At 34.3% G+C, this 17,449-nt stretch overlaps 1 protein-coding gene across 1 annotated transcript; it reads right to left on the bottom strand.

Moving 5' to 3' along the window:
- Positions 1 to 4,744: 4,744 nt before the first annotated feature.
- On the bottom strand, positions 4,745 to 5,326 carry LOC133309296 (uncharacterized). The gene has a single exon (XM_061510059.1). It carries the CDS (start codon positions 5,324 to 5,326, stop codon positions 4,745 to 4,747), a length of 582 nt encoding a protein of 193 aa, XP_061366043.1.
- Positions 5,327 to 17,449: the final 12,123 nt, after the last annotated feature.

Genomic DNA, 17,449 nt, shown 5'->3' with positions numbered 1-17,449 from the left:
GGAATCGTTTCTCGGAGTAAAAGCCTCTGTTGTAGTTCGGTTGGTCATTTCGGCCTAGAATGTATATCCAAATCTCAATCGTTACCCAGGAGGGATATCCCGGATAGGATTCACAACCAGGATAATTCAAAGCATTATGTCCCTCTTCTCTAGTGAAGTAGAATATAAATTTAAACTGGGGTAAAAGGCAAACCGAGATACCGCATCTACACGAAAGAACAGGACTCGAACATCCCGACACCCTGAATACTTAGTCTACCGGGCTGGGGGAAAACTGTTATGGATCCGAGTAAGGCCCATATCCATAGAAAGCTCAAGCAATAAAAGCCCAAAGGTAAGCACTATAAATAGGAGCTAAAGACCACAGGTATGACAGATCTCTTTTAACCTATTTTTATGCAATCACATAAGCGCACACTCACACCCCCTTTGGCTAAGGTCGTCATATAGTGTGTTGCGATTCGCTGTCCCCAGGATACCTAATTCATAGGTATCCAGAGAGAAAGCACCAAATCCTACATCAATCATCTAACTTCAGGTTAGACATCTCTGCCTCAGGCAAAACAATATCTTTTTATTTTTTTCTTCTTATTGAGTTCTCCGCCAGCTCTATAGATTTCTATTTCTTATCCATATGCCATTGCCTTTAAACATTTGAGTGGGAATGCTATATTAGCTTACCTGCAACTCAAATTCTTATTAAACTTTTGTTTAGGCTTTGTTTGCTTGTAAAGAGTTAAACAGACCAAAGGCAGCATATTTTCTGTATGCATTGTGCTTTTCCTTTCCTTTGGCCTCTTCCAAACAAAGACTGAAGGTTTGACATTGATTCTATGAAAAGAATGTATTTAATGAGGTATCAAGCTTTTTTTCTTGTATTACTTAAGAAACAGAAGAACAAAAAGCAGAAAGAGGAAAAGAGAATTCATCGTGTATTATTAAAACTACATAAACTTTACATGTATATCATCTTATATATGTACATCTACTGAATACAGAAAGAACAAGAAGGAGGGAAAGTTTGTTACAACTGAATCCAGCATGGCAGTTAGTTACAACTGAATCCAATGTGGCACTTATACAGAATTCTAGAATGAAAAATATATGGTAATACTCCCCCTCAAGATGGAGAGTATAAATTTAGAACTCCCATCTTGGAAAGAAGTGAATGAAATGGAGTAGGAAGTAATGCTTTAGTGAGCATGTCAGCAAGCTGGCTGGAAGAGGGAACATGAAATGTGCGTAGAGTTCCCTTGTTAATGTGTTCACGTACTAGATGACAATCAATGTCAATATGCTTCGTGCGCTCATGGAAAACAGAATTGGCAGCAATATGAAGTGCAGCCTTGCTGTCACAAAAAAGATAGGCTGGACCAGTATGAAGAACATGTAAGTCACGTAACAGGAAGAGAAGCCACACCAATTCACAAGTTGTAAGAGCCATGGATATGTATTCTGCCTCAGCTGATGACCTTGAAATGGTGTTTTGTTTCTTGGACTTCCATGATATTAAGGAATTACCAATAAAAACACAAAAACCAGATGTAGACTTGCGACTATCAGGGCATGAAGCCCAATCAGAATCACAAAAAGCTTTCAATTGTACAGTAGATGAAGAGGAGAAGAAAACACCTTGACCAACAGTGGACTTGAGATAAGCCAAAACCCGATAAGCAGCATTTAAGTGAGGAACCCTTGGTGAAGACATGAATTGACTTAATTGATTCACCACATAACAGAGATCAGGCCGAGACACAGTAAGATAAAGTAGTTGTCCAATGAGCCTACGGTATTGTTTGGGATCAGATAGCAAATCACCTTCATGTAGGGAAAGTTTGAGATTAATCTCCATAGGTGTGGAATGAGGTTTGCAGCCAAGTTGTCCTGAATCTTTGAGAATTTGTAAAGCATATTTTCTTTGACAAAGAAAAATACCCTTTGGAGAACGAGCTATCTCCAATCCAAGAAAATACTTGAGAGCTCCTAAATTTTTTAGTTTAAAATTGCTGTCCAAAATTGCAGTTAAGTGTTGCAGCTCAGAAGAATCATTAGAGACAACAAGAATATCATCAACATAAACCAATATGGCAACAAATAAAGTAGCATGCTTCTTAACAAATAAAGAGTGATCAGCTTGAGACTGTGTGTAGCCAAGGGAAAGAATAGTAGTAGAAAACTTGGCAAACCATTTCCTAGAGGCCTGTTTCAATCTATAAAGGGACTTGGTGAGACGACAAACAACATTAGAAGGCAACTCCCCCTTACTAGAATACCCAGGGGGAATTTTCATATATACCTCTTCAAGCAAATCTCCATGCAAAAAAGCATTGTTGACATCCAATTGAAGGAGATGCCAACCATGTATAGCAGCAAGAGCAAGGAGCAATCTGACAGTAGTGATCTTGGCTACAGGAGCGAATGTTTCAAAAAAATCAACACCTTCTTGTTGATTAAAACCTTGAGCAACAAGTCTAGCCTTGAAACGTTCAAGAGAACCATCTGAATGGTATTTCACACGATAGACCCATTTACATCCGACAACAGGTTTACCAGGAGGCAGTGAGGTAATATGCCATGTATCATTAGCTTCAAGAGCATGAATTTCAGCATTCATTGCAGCAATCCACTCGGGTAATTGTGATGCTTCAGTGTAAGTAGTAGGTTCAAAATGTTGAGATATGGCATTAACATAAGCTAGGTATTGGTGGGTTAAGGTGATCATAAGTAAGGTGGTTGGAAATGGGATGGGCAGTGGATGGGGAACAAATATAATCTTGAAGATAGGGAAGTGGTTTAGATATACGAGATGGTCTGGATGGTAAGTGTGCAGATGGTGTGACAGAAGAGTCTTTGGGAAAAACAGGGAAAAAAGAATCGGATGGTGGTGAAGAGGCAAAAGGAAATATAGTTTCTGAAAATTGGACATCTCTGGAAATTATAATACGGTTGGAATGAAGATCCAAAACTTTGTAACCCTTATAACCACTAGGATATCCAATGAACACAGCATGTAAAGATCTTGGTGAAAATTTATGACGAGTTCTGGACAAGGTGGAGTAATGGCATAGACACCCAAAAACTCTAAGGTGATCATATTTAGGAGGCTTGTGACAAAGAAGTTCAAAAGGGGTTTTATTGTTTAAAAGTGGGGATGGTGTTCGGTTAATGAGGTATATTGAAGTGAGGACACATTCAGGCCAATACTGCAAAGGGATGTTTGATTGAAAATACAAAGCTCTAGCTACATTGAGGATATGTTGATGTTTTCTTTCAACAACTGAATTCTGTTGTGGTCTATCCACACATGAATGAAAAACTTGAAGACCTTTGGATGAAAAAAAATCAGATAAATGAAATTCTGGGGCATTATCACAACGAATAGACTTTATGGGAAGATTGTATTTGGTAAGCATAAGTGTAAAAAATTGAGGGAAAACAGTATGAAAATCAGATTTCTGTTTTAAAAAATAGCACCAAGTAAATCTGGTTGCATAATCAACTATAGTCAAAAAATATTTATAACCATCAACCGAATGAATATGAAAAGGACCCCAGATATCACAATGGGTTAAGTCAAAATCAGATGTAGACATTTTTGGATTTAGTATAAATGATAATCTCCTTTGCTTTGCAATAGGACAAATCAAGCATGGAGAAGAAACACAATTATTATCAGTAAAATGTAAATCGGATTTCATTGTATTTAAAATTGGATGAGACAAATGACCAAGACGAAAATGCCAAAGAACAGAACTTGGCATACTGACAGAAGAACAAAGGGATGGGGGAACATCAATTTTGGAAAAAGTCAAAACATCTAAAACATAAAGACCACCAATTCTCTTAGCAGTCCCAATCACTTTGGCCGATGAAAGGTCCTGAAGAGAGCAAGAGGACAAAGAAAAATTAGCAACAATGGATGAGTTTTGAGTGAGAGCACTGATTGAAAGTAAATTAAAGGAAAATGCAGGAACATACAAAACATTATGAAGTATAATGGAAGATGAGAGTTGAATGCTACCAATAGATTGAACAAAAACAGAAGTGTTATTTGGTAAAGACACAACAGAATCAGATGCATGAGGTTGTGAAAAGAAAAATTGAGTTGTGCATGTAACATGATGTGTAGCACCCGTGTCCAGAACCCAAGAGGTTAAAGGAAAAGAAAGAGGACACCTACCACTGAAGCTGGCAACAGAAGCAGGAACCTCGGGGACAGGTGACAGTGGTGTGTAAGATGAAGCTGAGGATGGCTGATTGGTAGGTGGAAGAAGACTTACGAGTTGTTGGTATTGAGACTTAGTCAACATGGGGTTAGTGGAATCAACCATATTGGGAGTAAGTGTGTTGAAAACAGCATGGGTTGAGGGAGTGAATGAATTGGGCCGTGCAGTTTTGGGCTTGTACCCAGGGGAAATCCATGAAGCCTGAAACATTTTTCCCTTGTGTGACCAGAAGCATGACAGTAAGTGCATTGAGGACGAGCTCGGCGAAATGGAGAAGAAGAAATAGCTGCCATTGGAGTAGATCCAGAAATCGAAGAAGAACCTGTAGCAGTAGCAGAATTCAGTGATGGTGAATCAGGCAACACTTGCATAGGATTTGTAATTTGTCGTTGCCCCTCCTCCTGAAGTACTAGAGAAAAGATCCTGGACAATTGAGGAAGAGGCTCCATGAGCAAAATCTGAGCTCGAACAGAAGAAAAAGAATCATTTAATCCCATCAAAAATTGAAGAGCATGATCCTATTGATGGAGATCTGAGATCAAACGTGAAGCACCACAAGTGCATGTAGGAATTGGAGAGTGATCCAGGAGTTCATCCCAAAGAATTTTAAGACGTGTGTAATATCCATTAACATCAAGGCTACCTTGAGTAAGAGATGCGATCTGTTGCTTCAATTGAAACAGCTTTGGACTATTGGCTTGAAGAAAACGAGTGCGAAGATCTGTCCAGATTTCAGATGCAGATGAGAAATAAAGAAGACTATCAGAAATCTCCTTTGAAACAGAGTTGAAGATCCAAGAAGTAACCATAGAGTTACAACGATTCCAAGATGGAAACAAGAGATCATCAGAAAGAGGTCGTGGAAGAGATCCATCAACAAAAAACAATTTGTTCTTCGCTGATGAAGCAATCATCATAGCACAATTCCAAGAATGAAAATTAGATCCAAGAAGAACATGAGTGACGAGAGTGAGACCAGGATGATCACCACTGCTTAAAAAATAGGGACTACTGGAATCCTCCATGGATGCAGAAGCTGTTACAACCGAAGAGGTAGTGACAGAACGAGAACTAGCAGCGTTATTGGAACCACGAGCCATGAAGAGGATGGAATTTCTACTGATACCATATTACTTAAGAAACAGAAGAACAAAAAGCAGAAAGAGGAAAAGAGAATTCATCGTGTATTATTAAAACTACAGAAACTTTACATGTATATCATCTTATATATGTACATCTACTGAATACAGAAAGAACAAGAAGGAGGGAAAGTTTGTTACAACTGAATCCAGCATGGCAGTTAGTTACAACTGAATCCATTGTGGCACTTATACAGAATTCTAGAATGAAAAATATATGGTAATATCTTGATATTGCACTATGGTACCGTATAACAAGATGTGGAGTATAAAATTAAACAAAAAGTCCTGCAGGTCCTTAACAGGAATCACGTATTTGATATTTGGTGTACTGTTTTATTGAAATCCATTTGTAGTTTTGATATTCTAATTGTTACTCGTTATCCATGCATGTAGATATCTGTAGGCATATATTAATATTGAATATGCCTGTGTATTAACTTTGTCTAGTCTTATGATAATTTTATTATGTGTTGTTGTGCTGGTTGATAATTATAGATATACTAAGTCATAACACAAATATCTTCATAAATATGTCTTAAATGTTTATTTTATTATCTTTGCTGATCAATGATATTAGATTGCCCAAATGCAATAGTCTACCTCTAAGGAACTAAATCTAATTATCAATATTGGGACATGTGTGCCTTGTTGCAGCTTTGTTGGAAATCGTGGTTTGTGTGGAGTGCAAATGAATTCAACATGTAAAGATGATGGTTCACCTGAGACAAATAATCAGTCTCCTTCCTCGGGTAAAGCTGCTTGCTTTTGAACCAATTGCTTAATCCTTCATTTAACCTCTCACCAAGCTCTTTGTATCTTTGTTTCCGTTTCTTTCTTTTAATGATGTATTGTATTTTCCAATAAATATTTTAAATAGAACATTTGAGCCTTCAGCTTTATAGATATTATGGCTTAATATTTCCGATAAAAGGTGGTGATTTGAGTCCTCAACTGGTTTAAGATGAAGTTGAAATGAAAAGCGAGAAACTCTTTCTGGAGGGTCTAGGGTGGTACCATCAGGCTTTTTTGTTAATATACAATCATGGACCTATCTTGTCATCTAAATGAGGATAAGGTAGAGTCATGGCAAGGTTCTGGTGACATTTCTTTACCTAATTCAGACTGCAATCAATGGAAAATATGGGAAATTTTGCATTTGGTTCTTTGTGTGTATGCTACCAAGTTGACCAGTATAGACTAGAGTCCCACTATTTTTTTTGCACTTGAAATTCTGTTTGGTGGGCTATTGAAAACAGTCGACTATAGAGACTAAAGAAACTAAATAAACGAAGGAAAAAATTCAATAGGTATAAGCAAAAAAAATATCCCCATGAAATCTCGGCTTGCGAAGATAGGGGTGAGAAATTTTTTTTGCATAACCTTATCCTTGTTTTTTGCAAATCGATCCCATGATCTTACGATCATAAAGGAGTAATTTTACCATTATTTCAAGCTTGCACTCTATAATAGGTATAAGCAAGCTTGTTAAAAATAGATTAAAAAAATTAGAAACAATTCTATTAATGTGTTAACGAATGACCTTTACTTTTGTATTTAACAAAAAAAATGATAGTTTATTTTAACTGAATTTGATGATACATTTGGTATTAGTTCATGGGCTTTTTCCAGAGCGGATGACTCCGTAAGAATAGGAGTGTTCAAAATATCCAAAAGAACCAAACCAATCCATAACCAAACTTTGTATTTAACAAAAAAAAATGATAGTTTATTTTAACTGAATTTGACGATACATTTGGTATTAGTTCATGGGCTTTTTCCGGAGCGGATGACTCCGTAAGAATAGGAGTGTTTAAAATGCCCAAAAGAACCAAACCAATCCATAACAAACTGTTCCACATTTAAAAAATCGGTTTCATATCAAACTGCATTTTATTTTATAAACTGGTTATTTACCAAACCATAAAAATAATTGGTTATCCATGGTTATCCATAACCAAACTGTTTTACATCCTTCAATTTCAGAGTTTCTTCGACCTTCTTCGAGAAATGACTGCGTTTTGTTTCATTTTTGGTTTCGTGAACTTTGAAGCAAAACCCTTGTTCTTGTTCTTTGCAAATTTGGAGTGAGAGTTTCAAAGAATGCTTTTGGGGGAGGAATTGAGTGCGGTGGAGATCAAGTTTTCTTTGGCGCTGTTTGTAACACCCCGTGTATACCCGGTTTGTTATCATATCATTGTATTAAGCTATGCTTAATTAAAATACGGAATAAACTTTTTCTTTTAAATTATGACGTCATTAATCTTAACCAAGTTGATTAATGAATCCTTTTTCATAAAACATTGCCTGTATGTAAATTTGCAACATAAACAACTAACTAAACTGAATAACCTCATTACTTAAATATAAATATGTGTGTATCTAAATCACGGAACTACAACACGTAGTCCGGACCATATTCCTGATACAATTATACAGCTCGAATCTAAAACAACAAAGTCAAATCAATGTGGCATGAACAACTCCCATGCTCGCCAAATAAGGCAACAAGCCCAACAGAGTCTCAAATCATAAAACAATATAAGGCAATAAAACAGAATAACAGCCAGGCATATCAGCACAACATCAAATATTTCAACTCAGCTCCGGCCTCCTGCCGCCCGAGGTCTAAACTCCCGAGTTACCTGAACCTGAAAATGTGCCCCAAACGTGGGGTGAGATTTCTAAACAGAAATCTCAGTAAGACAAGGGGTTCTCAAGGATTTCTCCACCCCAAGCTCACTTACATATGCAATATAAGTTCTAAAAGCAGTAAACAGTATAAGTTCCAAAATCAGTGCAATGCAGCAGAATAATCATGTCATGTGTGTCAAATATTCTACTGGCTAGAGAAATGCAGGGTTTACATACGTCTATTACCTACAATCAGTGCAAGACACTACTTGCACCCACCCACAGAATCACCCTATGGTATGTCTCCTACATACACAGGCTTACCATCTAGGTGGAACAACACATGCATATCATAAGGCACTTGCACATAACAACTCAACAACATTTCAAATATCAATACATGAAAACACATCATGCATATAAACCATTCCCCCATGGGGTATGGTGGAACCAATAATGGCCAAACCGAGGACATGAAAGCTTACCTCGCAAGCTAACTATCCAACACAAGAGTCCAACCAAGCTCAAGGTACACAAACAGCAGAATCACAATCTGTTTTAGACCAGCAATCATATCAACATTCATCATCTAATAATTCAAGACACAATAACAACGTTTTCTTATTTGTTTCATGTCTTTAGGCTTCTCACAAAGTCATAAACCCTTAATCACTTAGATTCTGACTTAGTTAGTTATTACAGAGATTCAACTCAACCAATCTAGGGTCCATAAACCCCAAATACAGTTCTGTATGAACTGAACAGTCACTGTCTCGAAATTCTCAGAATATCCGGATATTTGTCGAGGCCATATCCGGATATCATATCCGAATATCCATATCCGAATATCACAAACTCCATATCTGGATATCAATATCTGGATATTTCGCGACAGAATGCAGATTCTGCATTTCACGAAGATATCACTCAAAGGTTCCATTTTTAACACATAAGAACATTAAAATATGCATATTTAAGCTCCTTTAGACCAGTGATCATGTTAGCTACTTAAACAACTTATTAAACATGCCAAGACTCTACTTTTACCCAATAAAACTCATGATCAAAGGTGGTGAAGCTTACCCAAGGCTCAAAACAGAAAAGAGGGGTGCTCTTTGAAGCTCTTTAAACATCCACAAGGTTCTGACTTCAAAGGTACACTAAAATGGTGATCAAAGGTTGGTTCTTTGCACAAAAGATGGCTCCTTGAAGCTCAAAATGCCATCACAAAGGCTCCCACAACTCAAACCAAAAAGTCAGCTCCCACACCTCACACTCAGTAGCTAAAACTCAGAAATGGAGTAGCCTCACATGCACCCAAGGCTTGCTCTCACCTATTCAAGGTATTTTGGTGAAAGAACTAGAAGAAAAATGCTCTCTTGAAGGTTTCTATGGAGGAAGAAGAGGGTGGCAGCTCAAACTCAGAAAAATTCTTACGAAGAAGGCACAAAGAATAAACCTAGGATCATGTGTCACCCCTTATATAGCCCACTTAAGTTTTAATCGCACTATATTAGTGTTAATAGCTACGCTTAGCATTTTAATATCAAATTTTGGATTCTGAACCTAGTCATTTTTCTAAGATTTTTCATATTTTTATTTTATTTTTCGCATTTCTTTGCCGGTACGCGCTTTTACTTAGCCAGTATCAGTTCTGGCACCAATTCTCATTATTTTGACTCCAAACTTGTTATACTAGTCCTATATATTATTCTAGTAATATATACACATTTTTCATAATTTTCCGGGATACTTCATCGGTACGCATTTATACCGTGAAGCAGAACCAGTATCTGTATTTTTCGTCAGAAAAGCGACTTTCAATATTATTAATCACTTACCATAATTATGTAAGCCTTCTCATAATTATTAGGGTTAATTATGGAATTATTTCCTAATTTCACATTTAATTAATTTAAATTCCTAATTTAATAGTGCGGGTTCTTACACTGTTCCACACGTGAACCTGTGTAGAAGAGTTGTTGCTGTTGTGGCTTGTGAAAAATGCTCATGTTAATTTGTTATCGAGGTTCCACATGTGAACTTTGAAACAAAGCTTCAAGGTTAAGAAGAAGGTACAAAGGTTTTGGAATTTGATTCTTTCGTTTCTGTTGATAGAGTGTTGCGTGAAGAATGAATGAGGAAATTATTTGTATTTTCAGATTATGTGACCGTTGCGATTGAGGTTATACATAACCATAAAAATTACTTGTTATAAACCGGTTTTGAACCTGATAACCAGTTTATGGTTCATAACCGATTTTGATTTAAAATCGATTTTGAATTAAAACCAGTTTAAAACTGATTTTAAATCAAAACCGGTTACGAACCATAAACCGGTTTGGAAAATTAAAAACCGATTTTAAAAAAATAAAAATAGTTCGTTATAAAAACCAAATCATCTAAAATTGATTCGGTTCGGTTTTTGTCGAAACCGGTTATGAACCGCTCCATACACACCCCTACGTAAGAACCACAAGTTGATTTTTGTATGATTTGACTTTGCTTAGATGCATGTTTTTGAGTGAGAGTGACTCTGCTTAATAGTTACTTAGGTCATATTTGTTTATAGGGTTATATATATATCATGTTGTAGGAAATTTGTATAATGTCATGTTACTCTCACAAAAAAGTGATGACACCACCTTGTTTTCTTTTTGAGTGGGACCCACATCAAGTGTATTAGAGTAACATGATACTACAAGTTTCCTACAACATGACATATATAAAATCCTTGTTTATATAGGGGTGTTTGGCATAAGTTTTTTGGTTGAAATACTGGTAAAGTGTGGTGAATTTTTTTTTTTTGCCCATGTTTGATATAAGTAAAAGTGAAAATAATCACATGATACTTTTTTTTCTTATCATTTTATTTTTAACTACACATTCTTGAAAAATAATACTATCCCATCCATGGTATTTTTTTCCACCAACTGGGAAACGCGTAACAACATTTTGAGATGATAATGCCCTGGAAAAATGAACGTTTGATGACTGACAAGAGATTCAATATTCAAAATGATGGATAATTTTGTTATTTCGATTTAGATTCCCATCAATATTTTATAATTAACCAAACATAACATCAGTAAAATTAATTAACATTCCCAGAAAAATTTTGGTCTACTGAACAACTTTTCGTAACTTACTAAGGAAAATGTTTTTTTCACTATATTCTTGGAATTTTTTTTTTGGTTAAAAAAATGTTATCTCCTCTTTTGGCCGGGGATAGAGGTGGCAAAAAGAGTCGGCCCGCCCCGCCCCGCCAAAAACGGGTTGGCCCGCCCCGCCTCGCATTTAGATATGGGTTGAAATCTCATTTTGTGGTGGGTTGGCAGATCAACCCGCCTAAAAAATAAAATAAAAATTATATTTTATTAATTTTATAATATTACTTATTTTCATTTCACAATTTTCTTAGTTTTTTTTTTAATCTCAAGCCTAAATGTATACTTTAGGAACTTATTTTTGCCTTCATATATGGATAACCTTTGTCATAAATAAAGTTTTTCTTTTTTATTTTTGTCTAGAAGAGTACTAAGATAAAAAAAAATTCATATCATAAAAACTTAGTGACAAATAAAATAGAAAAAACAAAAAAACTGACCCGTGGGCCAATCCGTCCTGACCCACCACCAACCCATTTTGACCCACTACTAAGCGTGACGGGTTGAGGTGAGTTGGTGGATTAAAATATATAACCCGTCCTGTCCTGTTTTGGCAGGTGTCAGATTGATCCGTCGGATTCAACTCATATTGCCACCCACCTCTAGCCGGGGAGAGGACATGGTTGCATGTTGATTGATGTTTAGAATGCCACCAAAGCTACAAAACTTAACGCGCCCTCCAGGTACCAGCACCTTTATAAATAACCTTAGGTGGGATTGCAAATTTAATATTGAAGTGGATACAGTGCTTAGCGTGTGTTTTGTGAACAAATGGTGGACTGCTTCCTTCACCAGAATCACCATAACTATGTGATTTAATGAAGTGCTTCAAGTTTCTTTTTAGATTTACTTATTTGTTATCTATGTTATGCGTGATTAATTTGATAAAAAGAAGAAATTTTATTAGACTGTGTTAGAAGAGCTAAGGAGGAGGATAAGAGATCCTACTAAAATAATCAACAGGAAAATAAAAGCTTAAAATTTTAAAGTCTACATCAAGACACTAAAACCTTACGATCCAACTAGCACGGAAAGCAATATACACGCATATAATTAGAGAAAAATTATTCTCATGTCACATACAAGTTTTCTCTCCTACACACCATTCGATAACTGTGTCACCTTTTTTTTTATTATTTCAAGTGGTGGAACCCACTAGTTTGTCTTTATGACATGAGATAATCATCTCCTTTAACATGAAATTAATAAAACCCATTAATTATTAACTCGAAAGCCAATGTTATGTTTGGATCAAGGGTGGAACTAGAAATATAAAACCTGGGGAGCTGAACAATGAAATTAGAATTACTATCAATTAAATGAAAGTCTAATTCATTTTATGGGAACCCATTTATGAAATATATCATATATGAATGGTGAAGTTGTTAAAATGATCTTGTTAGGGAGTAAAAAAAGAGAGGTTGTTTCCCCCCTAGGGTTAAGTATTTCAATGTAATAATGATAAGGTGAGGCACTACTATGAAGGATTAGAGCTCAAATGGAAGATCAACCGTGTGTGGTCTCAGACGAAGGCTGAGAATCAAGGAGGTGTGGAGGACACAATATGACTATGTGCAGCTTTGTTCCAGCAAAGTAACAAATATGGTGAAAGTTGGTAATGAAGATAGCTTCTTGACGAGGGAAAGATTCCTTTAAAGTGGATAGGGTGAGCAAAAACTGTTTTGTCCGTAGGATTGTTCACGGGAGAAGATCATATATGCAAGGAAGAATAAGGGGTGATTAAATGTAAAGAGGCTTTTTGTCCTCTAATGAAAGTGAAAAGTTGGACCTGGTGGACTAGCCCAATATACCAGTCCAAAACAAATGGGTACATGTAAAATATCACAAATTGAAGGAGATTATAACATGTCCATGCCCATGTTCTCCTTAGCTTGAAAAAAGCAAAATCAAAGAAAACGAAACAAAATGGAAAGGAAGAGAGAGAAAATAATAAATATTATTATGGGAATAAAATATCTAATGTTACTTTAAATAATTTTGTTTCGTGTTCAACGAAAAGACGTTGTTTTGGGTTAAAATATTAAAAAAAAAATAAAGACTATTATAACCCTGAAATAAATTAAAATTACAAATACACCATGATTTTCACCTCTAAACGACATCATTTTAGTGAACATTAAACAATTTTTTTTAAAATAAGATTAGAAAAAGCAAGCCCTATTATTATTTTGTTGTTATAAAAGGGGTCTTTGATGTGAGAGGAAATAATAAGTTAAAGTATAGAAATATCAATTTAATTGAGATTCAACTCTGAAAATAACTAATTTCTTAATTAATTTTATGCCACAGCTAAGATTGCAACGAGAATGAGATGATTTTAAATATAATAATTTCTCTTTACTCCCGAACATGATTGTTTCCCGTAGAGGATACTTGTGATTTATTCAAAAAAAATCCATTTACTTTATTTAGATGCTTAAAATCTTTTAAAGTTTTAAAATATTCATAACAAAGATGAAATCAAATCTTTAGAAGATCAAAGATGATTTTTCATTTTTTGAAACAACTAAACAAAAAGAAAATTTACTTAAAACCTTTTTACTATTCTACTTTTTTGTTTTATTTTTCTCATCCAAAAGGTTTCGTTACATAGGAAAATATGATTTTTCTAAAGCAAGTAGTATCATAGAAAGGGAAGGGCCAACTAACCCCTGTTTCCCGTTTTTTGAAATTTGATGCCTATGACTTGAAGTTATTGATCGAGAAATTAAGGAAAAACAGCACTGGTATGCAACTAACGTCACAGTATAATTTACCATATATTTTATGAAAAGCTCAATATTCGATAAGCAAACTAATTTGGAATTCTAGATAATAACTAATAAGATCCAAAATAACAACTAAAGAATATATTCCAACTGGGAAGACATGAATTCCAATTCTCTACCAAATAAAGAATGATCAACGAAATTGTTCCTGACCGGTAAACTTATTAATTCACAAGTCACAAAATCCAATTTAAGAGAAGAATATGTACACACGTGATTGGGTCATATTTCTTTGTCGGTTTGCCTTTCTTGGTCGGTTCAATTTGTCCCTTTATTTTTATTTCTATTTTACTTGTTCTCCATAATAAAATAAAAAATTAATGTTTTTCATGTGTTAAATAATTTTATCTCTACCATCTAATAATTTTATTCTCTACCAAATAATGGTAGCGCTAGGAAATTGAGTAGGTGAAGGTGAGAGCATGTGTTCTATCCTTCATAATATATTTTTTGAGAGGAGTTTAAAGCCTTAATCCCAGAACTCGTCCCGAGTCGATGTAGTCACAAAGCGATTAAAGGAATATCTCCAAAAAAGAAGAAGATAATTTTATCTCATATATACATAAAAGTGTATGAGGCCACGTGAGAGGAATAGAGAAAAATAAAATATAGATTTCATACACTTTTACATCTCATACACTTTTATGTATGTGCAGGCAATAATGTATTTCCTACGATATAAAAAATATTAATTCCATAAAATATTAATATGAATCGATTATTCATTGCGCTCTTTGAACATCATTCATCTTCAATCAGGGAAAGAGAGAATGGCACACGATCCTTTGCATTTCTCATAGAGATATAAATTCTTAAAATATTTTATTATATAATTAAAGGGGAAAATATTTATCTTTTAAAGGATGATCTTTTTAATTAAAAATAACATTTTTTTATTTAAAATTTAAATTACTAGAAAAATATCGCATTCTCTTCCATTATGATTTTTATTATATATCTTTTTTTCATTTAAAATGATATAATTTTATGTTATTTAAAAGGACAAATATTGATATCATAATTAAAAGATAATAATAAACGTAGTTTGTGATAAGATGTAAAGGACACTTTAGGTGGCCGAAAATGCAACAATGCAATTTAAATTGCCCTCGGAAGAAGAAAAAAAGAAAAAGCAACGTATTTAAGCGTGAAAAATTTGTCCTATAAATAGAGGCTTTCTCTTGGTTCATTGCATTTCAAGTTCAACAGGAAGTGTTTCCTTTATATCTCAATTTAGAGAAAAAAAAATAATAAGTTTTTCTTGAGTGTTATTTCAAGTGAGATATATTCTTCTAATATAAAAGAAAATAATATTATTCTCTCTTTGTATTAAGAGAGGTTATAATTTCTTTCATATATATAGTGAATTTTTTTTTGGAAAAAGTTCACCAATGCCCCTGTGATTTGCTTCAGAATTACTTATGCCCCTGTGATTTTTTTTCTATCACATATGCCCATGTGGTTTACAAAAGGGTATGTTTTTTATCACATATGCCCTTGTGGTTTTTTATTTTTTACAAAGCACAAGGGCATATGTGATAGAAAAAACCACAGGGGCATAGGTGATTCTGAAACAAACTACAGAGACATTGGTGAATTTTTCCCTTTTTTTATCATGTCTGTGATTTTTGTCAATTGAAATTCTCACATAAATCGTGTGTGTTGTTTCTGTTGACATATTTGTTAATCTCTTGATTGGTAAAATTAAGATAAAATTAATTACAATATTAATGTCTAGAAAAGTGCTCATTGACATTGCAATTGCACGAAGAGACTCACACTTTGACTTACTTGGCTAATTAGTGTGGTTAACAATGTCTTGAAAATTTGATTTCTCTTGATTCCATTTTAACTGTATAATACTCTGTTATCTAACAATTTGATAAAAAGATAATAATAAACGTAGTTTGTGATAAGATGTAAAGGACACTTTAGGTGGCCGAAAATACAACAATGCAATTTAAATTGCACACGGAAGAACAAAAAAAAAAAAAGCAACGCATTTAAGCGTGAAAAATTCGTCCTATAAATAGAGGCTTTCTCTTGGTTCATTGCATCTCAAGTTCAACAGAAAGTGTTTCCTTTATATCTCAATTTAGAGAAAAAATAATAATAAGTTTTTATTGAGTGTTATTTTAAGTAAGATATATTCTTCTAATATAAAAGAAAATAATATTATTCTCTTTGTATTAAGAGAGGTTATAATTTCTTTCATATATATAGTGAATTTTTTTATCATGTCTGTGATTTTTCTCAATTGAAATTTTCACGTAAATCGTGTATGTTATTTCTATTGGCATATTTGTTAATCTCTTGACCGGTAAAATTAAAATAAAGTTAATTACAGTATTGATGTTTAGGAAAGTGCTCGTTGCAATTGCACGAAGAGACTCACATTTTCATGGTTAACAATGTCTTGAAAATTTGATTTCTCTTAATTCTATTTTAATCGTGTAATACTCTATTATCTAACAATTTGATAAAAAAAAATGGACAATTGAATAACAAATTGCACTCAGTGCGGGAAGAGAACATTTCTCAATTTTGTTCGTTTAAATTTAAGGGAATAAAACACTTTACTTGTCATAATGTAACAAAGAAAGATGCTTTGGTCTCTTAATTGAATGATTAAAATCATTCAATCTTCTTCTTTTTTGAAGTTACCAAACCCTAATTATCTCAAAGCGAGTTGGTTTTTCCTGGTATTTCTATAAGTTTCGATTTTTTGAGCTAGCTATAAGATTAATTTGGAGTGTGGGATTGGTCAGAGATGAAGTGTCCCAGCCAATCGCATGGTGCCTACGAGTAGTCTTACTATCTCCCTAGATAAATACCCTACGAATCTTTTCAATTTCATCACAAATGTCCACAGAAAGTTGGTTATGTTGCATGTGAAAGTAAGGGATCGAAGACAACACATATTGTGATAGCGTGATCCTTCCTACTTGCGATAATGCCTGTTGTTTCCAACCACCCAGTTTAGATTTCACTTTGTCAATAATAATGCTCATAGTGTTGTTTGGTTGCGTGTCCGTGTATCATCCAAATACCTAAATACCTCCCAACATTGCGCATCTATTTGAATCCACATCGCTCAATAATATCCTTAACAAGCTATGCTCTGACGTGTTTTTGGAGAAGAAAACACTAATCTTCTAAACACTCAATTTCAACCCAGATATATTCTCAAAAAGATTAATGCATTTCATTACTATTTCCATCTAGGGAGGTGATGCCTCCGTAAACAGCATTAGGCCGTCAGCAAACACAATACTTACCAACATTATTCTTCTTCTAGGTTAGAGCATATCCCAACAATTTTATCTCCACTTCAATTTTTATTTTATGTTATATCTTAAATGTCCTTTATGATATATCAATAAATCGATAGGTACTATGCAGTTGTCAGTTTATATTTTTTTATTTTTAATTATGATAAAATAATAATAATATTAAGGTGTTTGACTACATTATAATTATATAATAAAAAATTT

Source organism: Gastrolobium bilobum, unplaced genomic scaffold (assembly GCF_033153095.1).
Source record: "Gastrolobium bilobum isolate Gb01-03AN ecotype WA unplaced genomic scaffold, APGP_CSIRO_Gbil_v1 utg107099, whole genome shotgun sequence".
Taxonomy (NCBI): domain Eukaryota; kingdom Viridiplantae; phylum Streptophyta; class Magnoliopsida; order Fabales; family Fabaceae; genus Gastrolobium; species Gastrolobium bilobum.
The sequence above is the reverse complement of the archived record's forward strand: the minus strand, read 5'-3'. Positions and strand labels throughout refer to the sequence as shown.

Excerpts from the sequence above, each read along its gene's own strand:
- LOC133309296 (XM_061510059.1), bottom strand. The coding sequence starts at position 5,326 with ATGGCTCGTGGTTCCAATAACGCTGCTAGTTCTCGTTCTGTCACTACC.